The 22,700-nt window shown below is 47.1% G+C and overlaps 1 protein-coding gene across 2 annotated transcripts in view; it reads right to left on the reverse strand.

The window, feature by feature from the left end:
• Positions 1-10,239: 10,239 nt before the first annotated feature.
• Positions 10,240-22,700, reverse strand: part of NOVA2 (NOVA alternative splicing regulator 2) — a 35,257-nt gene continuing 22,796 nt past the window's right edge. For both annotated transcript variants that reach the window (XM_020787124.3, XM_020787125.3), the window contains exons 3-4: positions 20,200-20,366; positions 10,240-14,971 (exon numbers count right to left, since the gene is read on the reverse strand). In XM_020787124.3, coding sequence (XP_020642783.3) covers positions 13,955-14,971; positions 20,200-20,366 — 1,184 coding nt within the window. In that variant the 3' untranslated portion in view covers positions 10,240-13,954. The remainder of the gene's footprint in view (positions 14,972-20,199; positions 20,367-22,700) is intronic.

Below are 22,700 nucleotides of genomic sequence, written 5' to 3' on the forward strand. Positions count from 1 at the left end.
CAACAACCATCAGATCCCAGCCGTGAAAGCCTTCGATAATAAATCAACAAACTCTTGGCCCCAGATATGGAAAGCTGAAGGGCCAGGCTCTTATAGTTAGATGTTAGGGGACATTCAGAACAAGCTTGTATAAGAGCTTCTTTTTTACACAGTTCATTAATTAAAGGCAAAGATTGGCCTTTAAGGTGCCTTTTTACAGAAGAATCGGCCCAGTCAAAGGATGCTTTCAGAGTGCAAATAAACAGGCAACCGAAGGGCCGCCAGCACCTAAGAAGCACAACACCAAGGTCACAAAGTGACTGACCTAGCCAAGTGGGGATTTGAACTCGGGTCTCTCAAGACCACAATACCATACTCTTCTCTCTAGCTTCCATAATGTCAACATGATGCTTGGGGGAAGGATAAAAACTGAAATCAAGTGCGTCTGGATGGTTGTACGGGAAGGCTATATAAAATCGGGCCTGAAGGATTCTTGGCCTTCTGGATCATAATAGACTTCAGTTCCCAAAATCCTGGCCAGCTTTGCTAAGCAGTGGTCCCCAACCTTGGGCCTCCGGATGTTCTTGGACTTCAGCTCCCAGAAATCCTGGCCAGCAGAGGTGGTGGCGAAGGCTTCTGGGAGTTGTAGTCCAAGAACATCTGGAGGTCCAAGGTTGGGGGACCACTATGCTAAGGCTTAACGAACTTGGGGGAGTAACGGTCAAAAACATCTGGAGGGCCAAAGGTTGCCCACCCCTGCTGGAAAGCAAAGCGAGTCGGCACAACAGCACAGCTGGGTTTCTCTGGCTTGCAGCCATTGTCTGCTGTTGACAGGTGTATGGACACACACACACACGCACACACACACAGAGTGGTGGCAGGTGAGATGCAGTCAATGAGAGTGTGATGTTGAGAAGGGAGAAGGGAGAGAGGATGGGGCTGACAGCTCTACCCCCTTTTGAAGGTGCACCACTTACTCACTGGCCCATGACACTGCAGGAGGGGGGGGGTCCACCAGGCTTCACGATCGCCGTTAACGGAAGGGGATGCATCCAACAGGAGCCATAAGGGGAGAGAGAGACTTTATCGATAATCTGGACTGCAAGTAAACAGCAATGTCCAGACAACATTTTGACTCATTTAGTTGATTTTAAAAAATAAATAAATAAATAACTATACCTATAAAATGGGCATACGTTTGGGAGAGAATTCTTGCACTCTGGTAAAAAACTACCACAAAATGCTCCTGGGAAACAAGTCAAGAGAATATTCCTAGTTAAGATTCGCAGGTGGTAAAAACTGGAGATTTTATCCTGGAAATGTTCAAACCAATCGCATATTTAGAAACGTGCAGAGCGTCTTTTCTCTCCCACTGAGTAGCTGCCACCAACTCTTATGCCCTGGGGTTTAGGGATATATCATTCCACATTAAACACATGTTCCAAATAGGTTTTGGTTTTCTTAAACTTTTCAATATGTTTTTTTAAGATTTTAATGTTATTTTCTCCTCTGTTGCCCATCCTAAAATCTCTGGATCTCCAGTGGAGGATATAAGCAGCAAGAAAACAGACAAATAAAGTAGGTTGCAATTTTTGGGGGGCAGATTTAAAGGCCATCCCATAAAAGGTGAGGTCTGCTTATTCTTACCCTTTCAGTTGAGTACAGACTTTAGTAAAATCACACCACTGCTTTAGTTCCACGGGCCAGATGTGACACCTCATTTTGTGCGATATTATTAGCTATATTATTTAGTGGCTGTGGGGGAAATTCTGTGGCTTAAAATTAGGGGAAATTGGGTGCTAAACTATGGGTGTCATTAAAGTTCTGTCCCTCTCCGCACCTCCTGTAATTCAAGCAGTCTGTAAGCCCTGGGTTTCGCTATTCTAGATTTTAAGAGCACGGGATAATGTTTTTTTGTTTGAAATCTCAACTCCTCAAGAGAACATTAGCATGCCTTTCTTAGCCACCTCTTGCCTCGGGTTCGGTCCTGCGCACCATAACATTGGCCTAGTTTGTAGGGTGGCTGTCGTTGTTACGATTGCTAAGAAAATGTGCATGTGGTGCTTCAAACAACTTGACCAGACCTTGTGGGAATCTTTTGTTATTATGAGTTAGAGCTGTCACCTAATTTAAGAAATATGAGGGCATGATTCAGCACATGCGTGTGCAAGGATTAAATAAATGTGACATTATTCATACGATTAGCATACTGTCGTGGTCATTTTTGCCCCCCTAGGTGATCATCAGCCAGGAAGGATCTGATGTGGGTCAGTGACCCTCGCTGAAGAAGGCTTTGTCCTGTTACATACACCATAGTCCTGACAGGCACTAGACGCAACTGGAGAAAAACTCCCGTCAACACCAGTGAATTCCACGGGACCTGCTTTCTCCTACATATTTAGCCAAAGGGGCCACAGATATCTGAAATAAACAATAGTTTCGATCTTCTGAAGAAAACATCTACAGTATTTCTTTGGGGAACTTTACACCTCTTCTGCATTTGCAAGAACATCTGCTGGTAGGTATCTATTTTCTAAGTATTTATCTAGCACAAGACTGGCTGGATAGCTCAGCCAGTTAAGTAGAGGTTGGGAGTTTGATTCCCCGTTGGGCCTCCTGTGGGTAGAGCCAGCCTGGGTGGCCTTGGGCCAGCTGCACACGGTCCCAGAGCTGCCTCTGGAGGAAGGGTAGGGATAAACTACTTCTGAGTACACTAAGAAGGGTTGCCAAAAGTCAGAATTGAGTTGACGGCACACAATTATTGTTATTTTCCAGTCAATCAGCAGAAATGACTTGGTTAATTGTTTGATGGTAAACCCAACTCAGATATTTTGCATGGCTTAGTTCTGGATTCAGGATGGTGCATTTCTCTTTACACGACAAGACCAAACCAGATGTGGAGAAAACTCAGTGCGCCCCCTGAACAGACATCAACATACCTAAACCACTCTTTGCCGAATTAATTTCCCCCAAATCAGAAGCATGCTTCGTCTGCCCAGCAAATACGGCTTTAATTTGGATGTGCGCTGAGCTAAGGATGGTGGTCTTTTCAAAACTGGTGGCCTTCAACGTCCATCAGCTAGAGACCAACCTGCCTAGGGTGGATGCCATTTGGTCTCCAGCATCAACTTGAGGGCCTGCCCTGGTGTCAAGAATATTTGTTTCCTAGTCTTGGAGGAGTACACCCACTGCATCTCTGCGCGAGGCACTGATCTGTCTCAGGCGATAGAAGTACTTTTCTTCCATCCGGGCTGTTGAGGTATCATAGGGCTCCCTTCCAAAGAGGCAAAGGCCGACGGGAGAGTCACAGAGCAGTGCCTCATCCAGAGAAGCCGTGGGGCAAGCTCCCCCACGGGCGAATGTTTCTGGCTTACAGGTTCGGCTTTCCCTTCTCCGCCTCATATTCCCACAAGACGTAAGCATTTCTTTCACAGCCACAGAGTCTGCGAAGGGCCTCTCCGGTCCCTCATCTCCGAGCGGCTAATATTTACAACGGGACTGTCTCTCTCTAGACTCACCCAGTGCCCGGATTATGGGACAAGGAAGGGGTGGGTGGTGACGAAATGATGAGGCCTAGATGTCCCTTCCTTGCTGCGATCACCCCCCTCCCCAGCTCCATTAGTAAAAATGGGTTAAGAAATTGCCGTGAAATGTAAAGAAAAAACGACAACGGAAGACGGAAGTGATGTCGTGAATGGACATTTATCATGACAGAAATGAGTTAATAGTATTAGCACTAAAAAAAAAAAAGTTGACTTCACTGAGCACAGAATCAATACACAACTTTACACTAAAACACAGAAAACCTACCAAGACATTCAGCTTTGTGGTCGCTGTTGTTGTTTTGCTATGTAGCCATGACAATGGAGCTGGTTACTTTTAAGTTGCTCTTTTTTTTTTTTTGCTCTTTTTTTTGGTTTCTTTTTTTTTTTAAACAATAAAAACATTTTCAATTCATCTCCCTCTTGGATACGCTTCCCACCCCTCCCCGCCCGCCCCCCTTTGGCACCACCCCATGAGAATAAATAAGATCGCTGTTAAAAGGAGAGGTTGGATGGGGAACATAAACCCACAATGGCTTGGAGAGTGTTGCATAAAAGGTGCCAGAGGTTTGCGCATGGATACATCAACCTGGGAAGCTGTCGGACGGTCACCTTATCTCGTACTGCGCTCTGGGTTCGTACTGAACATGATTCAGTGTGTTTTCTCTCTGCAGTTTCAGCTAGCTCTGAAGGTGCAGATCTTTGCCCCGGGCAACAATCCTCTGTACTCTAGCCTCCAAGACTACTAGGAAGCTGGAGGTGGGGCTGGGAGGGGAGGGAGGAAACTGGATCCCTTAACCACGCATGGGTACGAACAAACATATTTCTAGGAGAGGGCCAGGAAGTTATTAGGGATAGTTTGAAAACTGAGATTGGCTCCCTTTTCAGATTTCTGCGCTCAAGGGAGACAAGAACATGGGGGAAATTTCCAATCAATAGCCTGGCATTTCAGAATATTCGTTGAATATGGGTTGAATGTCAGCAGCATTTCCGTGCTTGTTCTGTCATGCTGCCTTCTCCCCTCATTGATGAGGGTGGAGCCACCAGTTGAAAACTGGTCATTGAAGTGGGATGAGAAGCTGCACCCGTGGGTGCCCTCCTCACTCTTCAATCTCCAACGTTTTCCTTTGAGCAGCAACGCGGCCGCAGGATTGCTAGCTCTGCGCTGCTTCGTTTCCTAGCAAGCTCAATTTCCTTTGAGCTGCAAGGATGAAGTTAAAATAGCAGTTCCCGCATGCTCCGTTCCGTTCCTTTATTACAAGCGCTGGGCATCTCTGGAGAGCTGGTACTAAAATCAGAACTGAGCCAGAGTTTCTTTAGGGAATCCTGACAGATTTGTGTTTGTGTGCTCTCCAGCTGGCAGGAAAAAATCCTGATAGTTTTCTTTTTGTTAAAAAAAAAGAAGACTATGCAAAGCATTTCTCTTTGCTTATGTACTATATGTGTTCAATCACAATCTTAGACCTGCCGAGCTGGAAGGGAACCTATGGATTATCCAGTCCAGCCCCTCTCAAGGAGGCATGGTGGGGATTCAAACTCCCAACCAATGGCTTGCTAGAGACCTCAACCAGCGTTACAGGGTTTGCTTTGTTTTAGCTGCGTGGAAGCACTCAAAAACGCAAATCCATTCACCCTTGCGGCTTGAAATGGTGGAGTCCAAGGGGAAAAAACAAACTCTAGACCATTTCTAGTGGCATTAAGGGGTCCCTAATACTATAGTTCTCACCTGCACCCCCTTCTCTCAAACATTCCATGGAATTTCCAGCAATGGGTCTGTTCCCTTCTGTCTTCAAACCTCTGGCACTTTTATGCACCAACTCGTCTCTGATGTTTGAGAACACAAAATTAATGCTCCCGTTCCCCCCTTCCCCTTGCAAACATGTCCAAACAGAAACAAGAATATTTACAATGAAGCGATGGTGGAGAAACATTGGTAATTCACAGTTAAAAGGGAAAAAAAGTGACATCAGATCATCCCGTTCAGTAGTCTAAATTGTAGGAATTTTGACAGTCTGTTGCACTTCGGTTTTCCTAATATTTATATATTTATATATATAATTTTAATTAATTTTTGTTTTGCAATATGGAAGATGAGGAAAAAATCCAAAGAACACAGGTTTGATGAACACAGAAGGAGGGAGGTTAAAAAGTTCAAAATGATGGAAGGGTGAAGCTCAAAAGTTCAGAAGACGGGTTGAAACAAGGTGACTGTCCCCGGCAGCGAGAGAATTCATGATGGGATCCCCAAATTCAGATGAAGCAAAAGTTGACTTGGTTAAAAAAACAAACAAACAAACTTTTGAAAGGTGAGAGGCTGTGTCCCCCGAAAAAACAACACGCTAGGAATGTTCTTGATGCTGAGAAGGATGAAGGTGGATTTGAAAAAGCAGTCCGGAGGTAGCCAACCACGGTATAAATAGTCCCACGCTGCTTTAGATAAGTGTTTTTTAAAATAATATATATATACTTATATATATATTTATATATATAGAACTTTGTGGTGTGCGAACTTGTCAAAATGCTGGATGGAAAGATGCTCCGGATAATGAGTGTGTTCCTGACACAAATTAAAGAGGCTTTTGAGGAAGGAGGGGGTCGGTAGGGAGAATGAGGGCTTGGCACTCAAAACTGGGATGTACAGACAGGTGGAGGAGAATACTTGCACCAAGAATGTTCCCATTCAACCCTGTCGCATGCCTTTTCTCTCCTTTCCTTTCTGTTCTCCTTTCCCCATCCTGTCACCAGACACCCCACCCCCCATTTTGAACAGAACTGCCTGGAAATTAAAAAGAAAAGAAAACATCAACAGTGATATGGCAAATGCAGGGGGAACAGTAAGTGGAGAGGAGATGATAACAAGATGTCTCTTGCTCCCCACACTGCTGCTGTGATTCTGTCACGGGGCAAACATTTAGGTGAGCTGTGAGAGATACAGGTGCTTATTGGCCCATCTGGATGTACCATGTTATACAGAGTACGTCCCGTTCCTGCCTCGCCTTCCAAATCAGAAGCACCCACGTAGGTTTGGCAGGATTAGCTCACGGAACAATGACCAAAGAAGACAGTAGAGACAGTGGCGTTTCATTTGGGACTAAAAAATGGGAATCAGCAATGAATTCCAGCCAGGTCATCACCATAGCCAACTGCCCGTTCCCCCAAGAACGTTTCATCATTTAATTCATTAAAAATGTGGCTCATATTTGGCACATTGAAAGCTCCTAAGTCCCAGTGATCACCATGGCAAGTTTTATTGCTGCTTCACTCGAGCAGCAGTATCTCTCTCTCTCTCTCTTACTCCCTCTCTCAATCAATCTCTTTGTGAAGAGGTTGATGAGAGCAAACCCCCCGAGGATTGCTGCTTTTGAAACGCATTAAAAATGGACGGAGAATGGGGGAAAAGAGATATACCTGTAAGGTATAGTAATGGGATTCAGTCAAGAAAGAGAAAGCAGTTGGAAATGCAAAATTTTCAGAAGTGTACTTGGTTTATCTCCAGGGCACACCAGGTCTAGCACCCAAGTACAATATGATTTCCTCCCGTCCCCACCTGGACATTGGAGTGACAGTTACGTCCAGCGTCTAGGCCAGGACAATATTTTCTCAAACACATCAAAGAAGCGTCTTGCACCTTCCTTAAGCACCAAGAGGGGGAAAGCATCCCCATCATCATTCAACACAGTCCCATCTAATCATGACAAACAGCAAGAAAGGATACGGATCATTAAGAAGCACTTGGAGGGTGGGGTGGGGAGCCGATTCCCGAATCCACAGAACTGAAGAAGGTTTCCGAGGGTCTCTCCACCACGCACCCTCTCTTGAATCTTTGCTCCAAAAAACCACCCTTAGCCGTGAGGTGGCAGAAGCCTCTAGCAAAGCAAGACCAGGCTCAGAAGAGGCAAGGAGATCCTCTTTGTTCTTAAGAAGCAAGGGGCTCATCAGGTTTTTGCTTCAAAACTCCAAACAAAAAGAAATCATACACGGTTTCACGAAGCAGATCCCCCACCTTCCCGAGAGGAGTCAATATACAATTGGTTCCCTCCCTCCTCCCCCCCCAAAAAAGAAAACTTATGGTGCAAAGTACTCATGCCTGCATCAACCATAAATCAGCATCAAGACATCTACAGAGATCCCCAACAGCTGCGGGGAAGGCCCACAAGTATCCCTTTTTTATATAGGAAAAAAAGAGAGTAATACATTTATTTAAAAGCCACTAAGGATCCCGACTTGAGATCCACTAACAAGTCCTACGCTTCACTTTTTTTAAAAAAAACTTTTTTTTTTTAAATATCAAAATGCCCCAAGAGTCTGCACCCACCCCCGAACAATTTTACTTGTTAAAAATTTGTTTAAATAGCTGCATGTTCTCTATAAATAATAGTTTGGCACTTCACAAATGAAGGGAAGGGAAAGTGCATCTTTTTTTAAACAGGATATGTTCGGTGACATCATTGTTCCACGGAGGAGACGTTCCGTTAGGATGACAGGAATCATTCCAGAAGTTGCAGTGGGCAGAAAACTGTTCTTCCAGGCTGTCTCCCCTTCCGCCATCTTTCTACCCCACTGGTCAAGTTTAGGTTCTTCAGAGAGAGCCTGGAAAACAATGTGGTTTTGGAAAGGGGAGGGGCAGCTTAAGAGGAAGGAGGAGGGAAAGAGGAAGTAAGGGGCACCATTGATTGGGAGGTTAGCCTGCACTTTGGTGTCTTGGGGTGATCAGGGGAAATGCACAAGGAATTCGGAGGCCTCCATGCACGTCCTTCAGGGCAGTGGAGTTTTTACCCAGGGCATTTCCCTTACTCTCATGCATCCGTTGGGGTTTAGGGATGGTGGGGGCAAGGGTTGGAAGGGGGCAGGAGAAAGAATCGGATGCAGGAAACCTTTCCTGTAAAGAAGATTTGAACGAGGAAAGGGACCTCAGCACAAAAAGCCCTTCAAATATTCTCAGCAAGGAAATCCACGTGCAAATTCTCTTGTGCAAATCGACTCTCTAAGCCAAGGACATGGAAACCCATGAAGTTACCCGGCACCGTTTGCTCTGATATCGGACACGATGGGTTCCTCAAATACTAGGAAGATAAGAGAGGTCTCGATGCCCAGATCCTTTTCATCTGAAGTGAGAAAAGCCGGGCCTATAATCTTCTACGGGCAAAGCAAAAACTCTCCCCTAATTTATAGACCCATCCTTTGTAATGTTTGTTACTGTTTCTCAACAGAGCAGGGGAAGAATCTATCCACTGATATTGGGTTTTTTAAATTAATTATTATTATCTAGTCCAGTTGCCTGAATCCTGTTCTCTTTTTGTGGACCAAGGAAGTGCAGTGCTTGAAGGCTGGATTCGTCAAACTTAGAAACAAAGCCTTCTAGCCAGAGACCCTATAACTTCTGCTGGGAAAATAAAGCAGAGTGAAATCAAGTAGGCCATTTGTTCTGCAGGAGAACACACAGTTCTGCAATCCAAAGTGCCACAAGGAAGGCGCTTGGCTGATGAAAGTGGTGACCTTTACCAAGAAGCTGCATTCTATATCTTCAGAAGCACATATGGAACTGTATGAGCTCAATGTACAGGCAGCTTTTTGAAAAATCCGTGTTAATAGTCAAAACCCAGCATTCTAAATGGCCTGGTGTATTTATGTTCCCTTACTTCTGTTTCCAGTCCACCCTGCCTTAAGGGCCTTGGTGAGAACTGATAACATTGCATACCAAATGGAGTGACCCAGTCAAAAATTGACTCAGGGCACCACGCATCCCATTACAACAGTGGATCCTGAACTTGGGTCACCTGACATTTTTGGACTAAAACTCCCAGAAGCCTTCCCCACTAGCCAGGATCGCTAGGATCTGTAGACCAAGAACATCTAGGGACCCAAGTTGGGGAACTATTGCGCTAGGAGATTCTCAAGCAATGTTCTCCATGCGCAATGTCTCCGCGCGTGTGTGCCCCCGTCCAACACTTGGAAGCAGCTATCAGTGGGACTTAATTCTGACTTGACACATACAGGATGGCATGGCTCAGGAACAACCAGAGAAGAAGATTTAAAACATGTCTCCCAGGGAAGTTTGTTCCATTGCTTGAACTAGGGCCAGGATGGTGCGGGTTGCTCTTGGATGCAAAATTCAGCTCCCGATTCCCAAAATTCAGCTCCTTTTCCATTGAAAAGGAGGTGGGAGCAAATGTTCTAATCCTTAGGGATGGAAATGATACAATTGGGAGTATATGATTGATAAAGCACCCACTCTCCCTAGACAGCATTGTACAGAGACTGTAAAAATAAATAAATAAATAAAATTGCAGAGCTCTTCCTATCATCAGAGCTTTGAAAGCTGACTCTTCTGGATTAGAAACTCCCAGAATTCAACCGCTCCTGTGACCTTCCTGCCTGGCAGAGTCTGGGAATTACAGTTCCCCCAAAAGGAACCTTTCTGGGCTCTGAGTGTAATTCCCCAGGTGGCGAGAGTCCGTGTTTTCCTTGACAGAGAATATGGGCTTCCTTAGCACAGGATTTTGTACTTAAGTGCAAACAGATCTGTTTGTGAGCTCCCAAAGTAAAAAAAGAATAGGGAGAGAAGCAAGCAGACAGACCAGGATCCACAATCTTGGAATATACTGTCCAAATGTCTGCAGCATTTGGGGGAAAAGGGTAGGCCTGGGTGTGGAATGTCCCTTTTTAAAAATATATGCACACACACACCCCCACCAGGATTTAAAAAAGACGCAAGTTAGGAGTTTGGCACATTTTTCCCCTTTACTCTCCCACTAACCCAACCAAAAGCTTGATATGCAACATACATCTGAAACAGCAGCAATATTTTGTTCGCCTCGAATCTCGGCCAGCTTAAAAGCAGAGGTCTCTAATCACACTGGGGCTCCTACTCCCCACAATTTGTTCCATAAATAAAACGCCGGCTGCAGCAGCTTTCTGCACACCATAAAATCAGTGCAAGATGCTATATAGATATTGCTTCCTTTAATTTTGTTTTTTTCCCTAGTAGTATATACCAGGTTTCACATTTTTGAGTTTTGCCCCCTAGTGGTTTTAGAGTCTGAAGACTCTCCCTTCAGTCTAAGAAGGAAAATGGAATTCAGAGATACACAGACTACCTAAGGATCAATTGCCCCCCCCCAACCCATTATCATACATACCAGATCCTATCCATACCCAGCCAAAGAGTTGGTGTAAGAACTGGCTAAGAGCCTACAGTTGACCAAGCTAAGTTAGGAGCGTGGAGAAGGTTAGAGGAGTGCACATAATACTTCCCACACCCCCACCCACCCTGTGTGCATACTCCTCTTCACCTTCCCATGCATTAGAAAAAGCCAGGAAAGAAGTGTCACCCTCTAGGGGCAATTAAAATATTGCACAAGTCCACACCTTGAAGCTGGGATATGAAAGTAGGAGAGTTGAAGGTCTATGCTGCTCAAGGGGAAGCCTTACGAGTGGGAGGCACAGTGCACCGAGAAGCTGTCAAGAAAGATGGAACAGCTCGGAAACTTCCTTTGCTGACGTCTCCAGTTTTTCCTCCCATCCGGTCTCTGACGAGACCACCCCCAAATGCTCCGCTCGGCTCCTAACCCATTTGAAAGACCTCAGCCATTACAAATGTAGGGTGGATCCTTCAAGCTTGCTCCTCCTCACGGAGACACCTTTTCCTCCAACCCTGCTACGAACAAGCCAATCTACGCCCGCCTGGGTGCATCAAGGCGTTCCAAAGTAATGCCAGGCTAGCTGGCGGAGCCCGTCATGGCTGCGACAGAGCCACCCATGGGAACACATGCGCACCCAGAAAGGAAGCCGCGTTTCATGCTGCAGGAAGCTGTACGCGACATCCTCCTAAGATACGCCGTGAGACACCCCCGCTTCGTGCTTTAGGCCCTACACAGGAAGCAGCCCGCTCTGAAAGAGGAAATAGCCTACAAGCCAGCTAGGTGAGGGTCTCCAACTCAGCCTAGCTTTCAAGCTGCCTTTGGGTTAAAGGCGAAGAAAAAGGCTGATGCAACTCACTGCTTGATGTCGCAGTGTGATGCTGTACATCCGCTCAGCCTCCTCCTGGCAAATCCTGGTGGACTCTGAGCTTTCCATGAGAGCAGCAAAGCTGGGGAGAAGAGGGGGTGCTGTCATTCCAGGGCTGGCACCTTCAGCAGCAAAGAGGGCTAAACCCTTCCCATTATTTAAAGGACGGTTGCAGACCCTAAATGTAAACATTGCAGGGAGATACCCTGGTTCATATGCGTATTTATTTTTAACCCTTTTCAGGGTGGGTAAAATCTATTGATCACTGATACGTTAGTGTATATATATAGAGAAGGAAAGACAGAGCGACGGGACGTCCTGTGCTTTAACTCTTGAACTGAATGGGGAGGAGGGGGGTCACATGACCTCCCCCCCACAAATCTCAATTGCCTGCCCTTTGTCCCCACCCCAAATGGCAAGCACTCTTCATTGAAAACTGGAAGCCCTGATCCAACGGTGCGGGACGTAGGACCCCTTGGGGTAAACGTTTACGTCCTTGGAGGGAGCTGATGGTAAGAAACGAGCAGGTGATCCCTGCTGTGTCAGCCTTTGGGGGGGGTGAAGGTCTGCTGGCCCGAGTGAGTTCATAATACTGTTTGCTTACACAGGGGTCAGGAGAGGTGGAGAGGAGGGGGCCAAGGGGTAGCAGAATTCGGGCAGGGATCTGGAGAGGAGCCTGGCAGCCCCTTGGCGCCAGTGTTTGACTGGACTCCAAGGACTAATACTGATTGTGGCAGTTGTGCCGCTTCTGGATGCCCTGTGGCGTCTGGGATGGAGGTGGAGGGAGGCCTAGTGAGGAAGAGGAGCTGAAACCTGGGACATCTTTCGAGATCTTTCAACCCCATGCCGAGGCTGGACAACAGGGGCAGAGGTTTTAGGGACAGGCCTTTCCTTTCCAGTTTTGCTGTATGGATTTTTACCACAAGGATACTTTGCGGTAGGTGATGCTGGGGTGGGTTTTGTTCTCATCCGGGCGCCGTTCTTCTTTTTTAAAGGAAGCAGGCCACCATTTTGGAGGGCAGCTATTCAAAACAAAAGGAAAGCTTTCTTCCTGCCATCCAAACCCCGCCTAACACGGCAGCCAATGCGAAGGAACCTTTCCGCACGAGGGGATGCATGCAGGAGGGCATGGCCCGACACAGTGCGGGACGGAGACCCACCACCTCATTGCACCCTAGGAAGTGGCCCCTTGTACCCCCTCTCAGGGGTAGGAGCGCTTGATCTTCTGAACGCAGAGTAGCCCTTATCCCTTGTTCTCTAGCTCTCCACACATCACAGAAGGCTTGTTATTCATTTCACACAACTCTCTGAAAGGGTGTTGCTCAAATAGTCACAAGACAAGCAACCTGGAGGTCTCAGGGGTCCTGTTTCCCATCATATCAGGACCCAGTCTTTCCAGTCAAGTCCAGTTCTCCCTGACTTTTCCCAAAAGCAGCTTCTTCTGTATCTCAGGAAATTCCTCATCTACAAACTTTCCATCCAAATACTTTATTTTTTAAGTTCTGATTAATAGGGCTGAGATACTCTCTCTCACACACTCACTCTCTCTCTCTCTCTTTTCTCACTCCCAAATGGAAATTTACCCAGAAGAATTCTGATATAAAACCTGCCACAACCCATTTCCCCACTCCAGAGTCTAACGCAATCAATCCCTCAGCTTCAGCTTAGAACACACTAGTCTCCCCGCAGGCAGAAAATCAATCCTTCAACCTCACCTTAGAACACACTAGTCTCCCTGCAGATGGAAAATCAATCCCTCAACCTCACCTTAGAACACACTAGTCTCCCCGCATGTAGAAATTCCATGTTTCATGACAAAAGGTTAGCATACAAGATAAAACACAGAGTGCTACCTATTCTGGAGTTCAGGGCCATGGGGCAGGATGTCACTTCATGTCCTATCAGTCCCTCATGACCCGAACCCAGATCTGCTTCCCTCCCACAAGTATTTTGAAACCCAGTCTCAGCGTCTACAGAAGGTAACCCTCTAGGTGGGCATGAAGAGAGATATGCAAAACCCGTCAAGAGATTCTGAAACTGATCTACAGCTGGGGGATGGGGAAGGAAACATTACGAGACAGGCTCCCCCCCCCATCAAGATTGTTGCTTAAGAAAACTGGAAAGAAAGAGGGAAAGAAAGAGGACTTGTTTTTTTTCTTAAAAAATGTTTTTTTTCTATTAAAATCCATCAACTCAAAAAGAAAAGAAAATGTTGCCATATATATATATACATAAACAGGTCGCACCACTGGCGAAATAAAGTTCCCGTAGAACAAACGCTGCTCGCTTTTTGCAGACAGAAGGGGGTGCGAGTGTGTGAGAGGGACATTGGACGGGGGCTGGTGTTGGATAGATTACAATTTTAATGATTGAAGGATTGATCCTAATTCTACGCCTTCCCCCAGCCTCTTCTCGCCAGCCTTCTCTTATCCCACTTTCTGCGGGTTGGTGGCCCGGACGCCTTGCTCATACGTTACTCTCTGGCTGATCAGATACTGCGCCGCTTGTGTAGCAGCCGGTGTGCCTGTGATGGTGACTTTACGGTTCCTAGTACCCGGGATAAACTCCCCCTTTTTGGAAATCTGGATGCGGGCACCTGTCAGCTCTTGGTACTCGACCAACGTCTTGCCGCCTTTCCCCAAAATAGCGCCCACCAGGTTCTCCGGCACGGCAATCTCTACCATATCTTTGGCGCTTTCCACAAGCTTCTCTGTAGCTAAGAAGGAGCTAGCCACCAACGGAGAGGCTGTCCCCAAATAGCCATTGGCTGCCCCAGTGGCGGCTGCCAGGGAGCCCAGGGTGAAGGCGCCGACTGCGCCGGCTGGGGTGGGGGTACTAGCAGAAGCTTCGTTGGCGTAGGAAGCTAACAGGTTGGCGGCGGCCGCCGCGGCCGGGTTTGCTCCAGCAGCCACGGCGGCCAGCACTCCCGAGGCCGCGGCTGAGTTCAGGCCGAGCCCCAAAGAGCTGGTGTTGTATCCATAGCTTGCCAAGGTGTTGAGAGCGGTGCTGATGGCCAGAAGGTCACTGCCGGAGAAACCGGGCAGGGCGGCTGGAAAGGCTCCCACTCCTGCAAGGCTGGTGTGGCCCAGCAAGCCCGACGCTGTGGCGGCGGCGGCCGCGGCCGGAAGAACGTCCGTGGAGTTGGCGTAGGGCGATCCGGTTGGGTTGGAGTTGGCCACGGGGCCGGTAATGTTGGCGTAGCTTATGTTGAGGCAGCTACTGCTCTGCGGGTCCTCCTGGATCTTCTGGACGATGATGTCAACCGCTTTGTGGATCTGCTCGGGCTCACCGCTGATCGTCACCACACGCTCCTGGAGGTTGATGCCCTCTGGCTTCTGGCTCAGCTGCACCCAGGCTCCGGATTGCTCCATGATGGCCTTGACTGTGGCACCCCCTTTGCCGATGATCAGTCCGGCTGTGCTGTTGGGAACAATCACCTTAGCCTGCCCAGTGGAAGAAATGAGAAAAAGTAGTATTCATTTTATCCTTCACTGACATGTAAAAGACACCCGCTCTTACAAGTCCAGGGGCTTCAAAATGATTAACTGCCACCAAGGGTCTATGTTTGTTGGCTGTCACATGGACTTATTTGCTTTTAATTACAATATAATTGTATTGCTTTTTCAGCCCACTGACCTTTCAAAGCAATGTTCCAAAGACAGATTAAGACCATTAAAACAGATTTAAACTTTCAAAAAAAACAACAACAACACACACAACAGATGACAGACACTCTTTAAAGGCAGCTTTTAGACATTATTTCAAAGTTGAAAACCAACTCTAAGAATCCAAAGGATTTTGGAACAAAATAATTTGGGCTGCCTGCTGAAAAATCGAACAGGGAGGGCCGTCAACCTAACTTCCGTTGGGATGGGAGTTTCATAAGCCATAGGGAAAAAAATGACTGTTTCGGATTATTGCTGTTCAGCAGTTATGCAGGGGGCAGGATTCAAGGAGCTGTAGTCTGTAAGACAACCTCTGGATTTAACCACAAGAATAAACACTCTCCTTTTAGAGGAAGGCTCTTAAGAGACACGACTATGTTTCTACTCTGTAGGTGCACCTGCCCATTTATTTGACTTTTGGAGGTCCTCTTGAATGAATGCAGCCTTGTTGACACCTCCCATGTCAGATTTACAAAAAGGTCACTGTGGAACACAAGGAATCCTTGCCCCCAAAGGCTTGTGCCCGAGAGAAGTGGGAATGGAGTGGCTTTTCCCCACATATGATGATCTGCTACCAGAGCCGAGGCCTTTCACCTCGGTATCAGGCACTGTGAGTCACCCCAGTCTTTTTCTCAGCTCTGTGTGCTGCAGACCAGGAGAGGGCAGGAACAAGAAGTTATTGCCAATAGTCTACCACTTTTCTGCAAAAGCCCTTATGATGGCATGGGACGTGTCAGAGGGACACAAATATTTTGAGAATTAAGAAAGGCCTTCCATTAGAAGCCTAGGAATCTAATCTATGTTTTTAAAATGAGACCATATGCTAAAGAAAGATAAGGAGGCTGCCCATTAAAAGATCTGAAGGCATCCTTTGGCCACATGGATGGTTCTTTGCTCTGTGTGGACATCTTACTGCTTGCTATAAAGCACCAAGCCTTTCTCGACTGCCATTAACCCTGTGAAAACACCAGCACTCCTTTCCCATTCTTCTCTGGCCACTCTTCCCTGATTCATCCAGTCCCAATGCACCACGTCTAAAAAAATCAATCCTAGGGAAGAAGTTTCTTCAGCACCACGGAGAGCAGCCTCTTCGGCGTATCCCTTTCTTGTGAAAATTGGGTCAGGCAGGCAGCATGGATCTCGTGTTCAACCCACCCCCAGAAGCAACAGCTCGTTGTGAATCAGCAGCCGGCGTCCTTTTAAGAACAGCCAGCTTTAGAACTGGGTTCACTGTGTCAACATGGGAACCTTACGTTTTGGAGGTATGCCTTTCTAGAACTTCCAAACCCATCACCAGGTGAATTTAAAAAAGTGCTCTCTGGAGAGTTGGGTGCTCCAGCTCCCGTCATTCCATAATTTATGTCAAGGAAGTATATTTGCACCCTTTCTCCAATTCCGCACAGTTTATTTTGCTCCCATTGATATGGATACAGGAGCAGAACTAGGCATTCAAGCTACATTCCCAGGTTGCTCCCAGCCTCCAGCCATTTATCCAGTTCTTGATATTTCTGCAGGTATGGCCCACCCATTCCTAATCAGCTAATTATATTTCACTACCATGTGTGCCAGAAAGCTGCTTTTTTTTCACTTGCCAGGTAGGAGGAGAGGACGTTCTGAGCAAGAGACGTTCTGGAGGCCGTTCTATGTTCTGCTCCTTTTTCTGTCTGCTTCTGCGGAATTTCTGACTACCTACGACTCCCTTTAGAGCACACTCAACTGATATCACGAGAAAGTGTGCCGTGCAGGGAAATAAATGTGATTGCTTTTGTGGAGGAGGCTGTTTCAATGCAGGGGATTTGGAATAGATTTTTTTCCATGAGTCTCTGCGCCAATTCCTCTGGCTTTTGAGATTTTAGTGGGGATAGGCCATTTCTCCGAGCTGTTCAAAGACAAGTCGGAGAGGAGGAGAGGAGGGAGGGAGGGAGGGAGAAAGAGTGGGTATTCAAAGCGATAGCTCCAGGGGCTCTGGGATGACGAGGGAGGGGGCTCCTCAACCCTGCCCACCCCTCCGCCTTTATATAACCACTGAGAAAAATGTACAGATTTAGCAAGGAAATGCTCTTATATAACTAAGTCACAGGCACCTCCCCAAATCCATTACCTCCTCCAACCCACAGCAATGGCTCTGGATTAGTGAGAAGAGGAAGGGAGAGAGGAGGACGGCAGAAAAAAAAATAGTCCCCAGTGTTGACAGAATGGGTGCTACATCCCAGATTTAAAAGCCATGTAATCTGAGAATTAGCTGGTCTCCTCCAGGGAGGATGGCTGGGCAAACCTGGAAGTAAAGCCAACAGCGAAGACACTTCTAAGAAGAGCAGCCAGAAGAGGGGAACAACCTGGTACAATTCACGTTGACAGAAGTCTCCATTGCTACTTGCCATCCTCACCAGAGGAAGATCCTATCCCTCCCCGGCACAGGTGAGAGATGCAAGGAAAGGAGACGGGGGAGGCTGTCCTGGCTGCAGTTCAAAAAAGTAACTTTTCTAAAATCTCTCACAGAGGTGCTTCGATGGCCTCAGATCCACAGTGCCGGGGGGGTGGTTTACACTTGGTCCATCTCAAAAAAGGACAAAGAGATGTGGTTTCTTTGTGTCTCGCTGACTACGGAAGCAGTCTGCTGTCCTCTTGTTGATTCTGCACATGGTGGTGTTGCACAGGGTGAGGGAGAAAGCTCCCCGCCCGGCTCTCGGAAGGGGCAGTATCCTGGTGACCATGAGCCTCAGGTTGTCGACCATGGCTGGGCAAAATTATTGGGTGGTGCAGCCCTTCTGCCTAAGGAAAAACGTGTGCCCTCCTCACCAGCAAGCATCTTCAGTTCATAAGCCTGGCGTCTGACCTGTCCCAATTAGCATTCCAATTGCGGTTATTTTAGTACTAAATTTAGCCTCTCAAAAAAAAAATACACACTAACCTTGCTGGCTGAATGTCCTAATGCCTCACCATTTCTTTCCTTCCCCATCATTATCTTCCCCCACCTTACAGGAACACAACCTTGCAGAACAGACTTACACCATCCCAGAATATTTCCTACATACTCTCATCTGATCTGTAGTGGCTCTCCAGTGTTTCAGAAAAGACCCACCAATGTGTAAACCTTATTTTCTGGGACCTGAAACGATCGCGGGACCTGACAGGGCATAATTTGGATTATCTGTGATCTTCTCCCACCCTCCCTTTTTCACGAGGATGATCTCCTGACCATGAAGGCTTCACAAGGTTAACATCAAGCCAGCCTCTCAGCAACCCTTCACCTTTCCATTAGGTATCAGGCTGCAGAGCCGGAGGCTGGGAGTTCGATTCCCCACTGTGTCTCCCAAGAAAGGAGCCAGCCTGGATAGCCTTGGGCAAGCCGCACACAGTCCCAGGTCTCCCCCAGAAGAAGGGGATAGTAAACCTCTTTGAATGCTCTCTGCCTGGAAAACCCTGGAAAAGTGTCGTCATAAGTCAGAATTGACTTGACGACACTTGATTATTTTATTATTATTCTAATTTTGACCTCATGATGAAATCCTCAGATCTCAAAAGGTTGAACAAATTTTTTCATCTGCTTTAATTGCAGGTATTGTCCCAACATAAATTATGGATTTTTTCCCCTTATACCTATGTTTCCAACCCATTTGTTCCACTTCTTCTGAACATCTGGAGCGTCTTCTGGATTTTCCTAGACCCCTTCTTGTGTTGGTCTGTCTGTGCAGCAGAAAAAGACCTTCATGGCACCTTCAAGACGAACGTGTTATTCTTTCAGGGGCCATAAAACTCTGGTGGCAGCCACTCGGAGCAGCCTCCTTCCTTTGGTATAAAGCAATATCCTAGGTTCACGCAGATATTTTGGAAGAATTTCTTCACAGCTTCCCAAGAAAAGGAAGGGCAGCTCTTTTAACTGACAGGGAGCAAAGGAATGCCTCCAGACCAGAGGGAGTCCCTCATTCATCTCCTCATCTCCTAGCAGCCCTCTGAATTCCTCTTCCATACACGCTTCCTGACCCACACTCAAAGGTGGCTCTGCCAATATCTTTGCCTCCAGCTTCCAGGCCCAAAGCTGGCTTTCTTTTTGCGCTGCTATAGCAACAACACAATCAACCGACAATGGAAACCTGCAGCCTGGTCTCTCTTCCACATACAACAATCCGGAGGCAAAGGAAAGCCACACCCCTCTCTTTTTAGAAATCTTTATAACAGGAAAGCCAGATCTCCCTGTATGCAGCTAGCATTATTTTTTATCAACGTTACAATTGCTATGAGAATATGTTGAGGTTTTTAGATGTTTATTTTTGTTATTCTTGCTTATGTTATTTCAGAACTTATAAATTCGGTTATACGCCTTTCACTCCTGTTTTTGGCTCCCCCCCCCATGTGTTTTATTTTATTTAATCACTAATAAAGTAATCTGCTCAGAATAGTGCATTGCACTAATGGGGTGGTATATAAATCTAAGAAATAAGCAACAAACAAACAAATAAAGAACAAGGATCAGACAACTTCCACTTGAGCAAACAATGATTTGCTATTACTATTAAACAGGGCATGCATGTTCAGAAAATGTTTTCAAGGATTCCCCAGACCATAATTTCCCCTGGAAATTCTGAGAGCTACCATCCAAACAAGCAATTTCGGCAGGCTTATAGGGATAAGCAAAGAACAGGGGTATGTGGTTTCCATGTCCTTCCTATGAGATGCTTCTGTATTTTCCAGAAGCATCTCGTAGGCCACCATTAAATACAAGGTGCTGACCCAGACCAGCCTTTGTTGCCCTCCAGTAGGAATACAACAATCCCCATCATCCCCAGCCACACCATGTTCTCTGAGGAGGAAGAGAACTGCAGTGACCCAAGACCTCTGAAGGCCAGCAGACTGTGGAAGGCTGGACAAGACAAGGCGTTGGTCCAACCTAGGGATGGCTTTCTCATTTCCACTCCAAGGTCTTTCAAACCACATCCCGATCACCACCAAAAGCAAGCCCAACATCCTGCAAATATGAAAAACACCTCCTTTCAGAGGTCCTTCACCTGTTTGGCTCGGTCTGGATTCATGGTTGTCTGGGGCTGTAAGATGTTGACCGACTCTGGCTTTACCACCGACTGTGGGATCTCTCGGACCTTCTCAGCAATGAAGTTATGAACAGCGTTGAGGGCTTCTGCTGTGCCTTGGACAAGGCACACGCGCTCCGTGGTGCCTGCATGGGGCAAGAGAAAAGAGCGCCTTTAAGATGATACAATGGAGAAATGGAGACATCTTTTTTGTTTGTTCAGAGGGCTTGGTTTCGCTTGGGCGGGAGAAGGAAGATGTCAAGGGACAAAACACGAAAGGAGGAAGATGGGGGAGAGAGAAAGTTGTCTCAAGGGGTAGGATGCTGGTTCCCCACCTTGGGTCACCCAGGTGTTCTGGGACTGCAGTTCCCAGACGCCTTCATCACCAGCTGTGCTTGATGGGGGGTTCCTGGGTGTTGCAGTCCAAGAAAACCTGGGTGAGCCAAGGTTGGGAGGCAGTGGAGTAAGAGATGGGCAAGCATGGGAGGATGGCTTTAGCACAAATGAAGGGGCCGTGAAAGTGAATGATGGGAAATCCAAGACAGACACATAGGACTTGTTCAAATAATTGCCGGTACAAAACTTTGCTAGCTCCAGAATTGGAAACGTTGTGTTTCTTAGTACTATTTGCTGGAGAAAACACCAGTGGGGTAGGTTATTTGTACTCAGCTGCCGCTTGCAGGATGCAAGCCTGATCCAGTTTAGCTTTGTACGTTCTTAAGTTAGGAACACACACGGGTGCAAATGCGAGAGATTGTCACGAGGGGTATACAAAGCCTCCCCTTGCTCTTGCTGCATGTCCCATTGTGGATTTTTAACGTGGAAGGGCAGGGCCTGGAAAGGCTGTGTTCTGGGGAAGATCTGATCTGTTCTGGAGCTCAAATCAAAGTTTTCAGCCCAGCCGTCTTTTAGGCACACACACATATATAAGTCTTGAATCCCAAGACCCAAACCTGAGTCCCTATTAAAAACAAGGATTTTTCTTCCCAGAAAAGAGGGAAGAGGTGGGTGGGTTTCAAGTTGTAAGTCAAGTCTGAATCATAGGGGGAGGGGCAGAAACGAACAAAACCTGAGTCAAGTCCAAGTCAATTCAATATATTTTTTTTGCCCCAGGCTCAGCTTCATTGGCTTTAGTGTTCTTGCAGGAGCAAAGTAAAGCCCCCCCCCCCCCAAGGTTCCCTGCCTCTGGTATAGAATTTTAGCTTAAAGAGGCCGAGATGCACTGGGCCAAATTCCATGTGTATGCTTTTTTGGGGTGTGTGTGTGTAAATGGAGCAAGAAATGTAAGTAGCTACCAGGCAGATGGCCCTTGGCTTGTTTCACCGGCAAAGAGGACATTTCAGGGCAGCTGAGTGGGCAAAGAAGTGACACCATGGATACCAGAAGACAGAGAGCTCACAATCTCCATCAAGAGCCTCTCCACACACATGCACACAAACGCACGCACACACACACCCCACACACCCGCCCAAGCTGGGTTTCTGCATCTTCAGCTTTTCCTCCTTGCCTTCGCCTCAGCTGCTGCCTCAACAATACATCTCTGCCCCAGAGTTGCCATGGCAACCCACAGTGGCCTTCCTTGTGGCTGCAGGCCTCAAGGGTCCGTTGTCTTGGCAACCGGCACCCCTTCATCTGCCAAAAGGGGGATATGAATGGGGAAGGATGGGGGAACCATCCCCTGGGGGGGGCAGAACATGAGGGGGGAATACCCCTCATTTCTCTGCAGAGAAGTCAAGCATCCTTTTATGGGGGGCGGAAGTTGGGAAATGGGTGGGTAGGGGTCTCCACTGTCCCCTCCCCACAAAAGATGGGGGCACCCTTCAGAAACTGGCTTCGACTGGGCCAGCGGAAGGTGTGATTTGGGAGGAGGCAGCAGAACATTAATAATCAGGATCAGAAGATTCAGCAGCCAGAAACAACTATCCCCCACAACTCTGTTTGGGAGCATAAGGGTGGCCAGCATGAGACAACTGACATGAAATGTGTTTCTGAGCATAAACATCCTGCTTTCCCCAGATTATTTCTGGAAATCCAGTCCTTCCCATTATCATCGACTTCAGGAAGAATGTTTCTCCCAAAAAAAGAGAGATTGGATTGCAGGTGGATTTGAATTCGGCACCCACAGTGTTGATGGAGTATGTTTCCAGCATTTAGCACATTGTACCCACACTCATTTTCTCACTGGCAGGCCACGATTGCTATCCTGCTGCTACAGAGAACGGAGCGCAGATGCACCCATGTCCTAGTTTGTGGCTCACGCCGGATCTGAACCGCGTGGAATGAACATACCCGACTTTCTCCTCTTACCAATGGGTCTGTTGCCCTGTTATTCCAATTTAAATGGGGCTGAAGAAGGAGGGCCATTGGTTGAAGTATTTTGCTTTCACCAAAGACAAGGGACAAATAAAAAGAATGAAGGCCCTTCTCTTGGCATCCTCATGTATCTGGAAAATGTCACAACTCTTTCCCCTATTTCAGGG

This window comes from Pogona vitticeps, chromosome 9 (genome assembly GCF_051106095.1).
Source record: "Pogona vitticeps strain Pit_001003342236 chromosome 9, PviZW2.1, whole genome shotgun sequence".
In the NCBI taxonomy this organism is placed as follows: domain Eukaryota; kingdom Metazoa; phylum Chordata; class Lepidosauria; order Squamata; family Agamidae; genus Pogona; species Pogona vitticeps.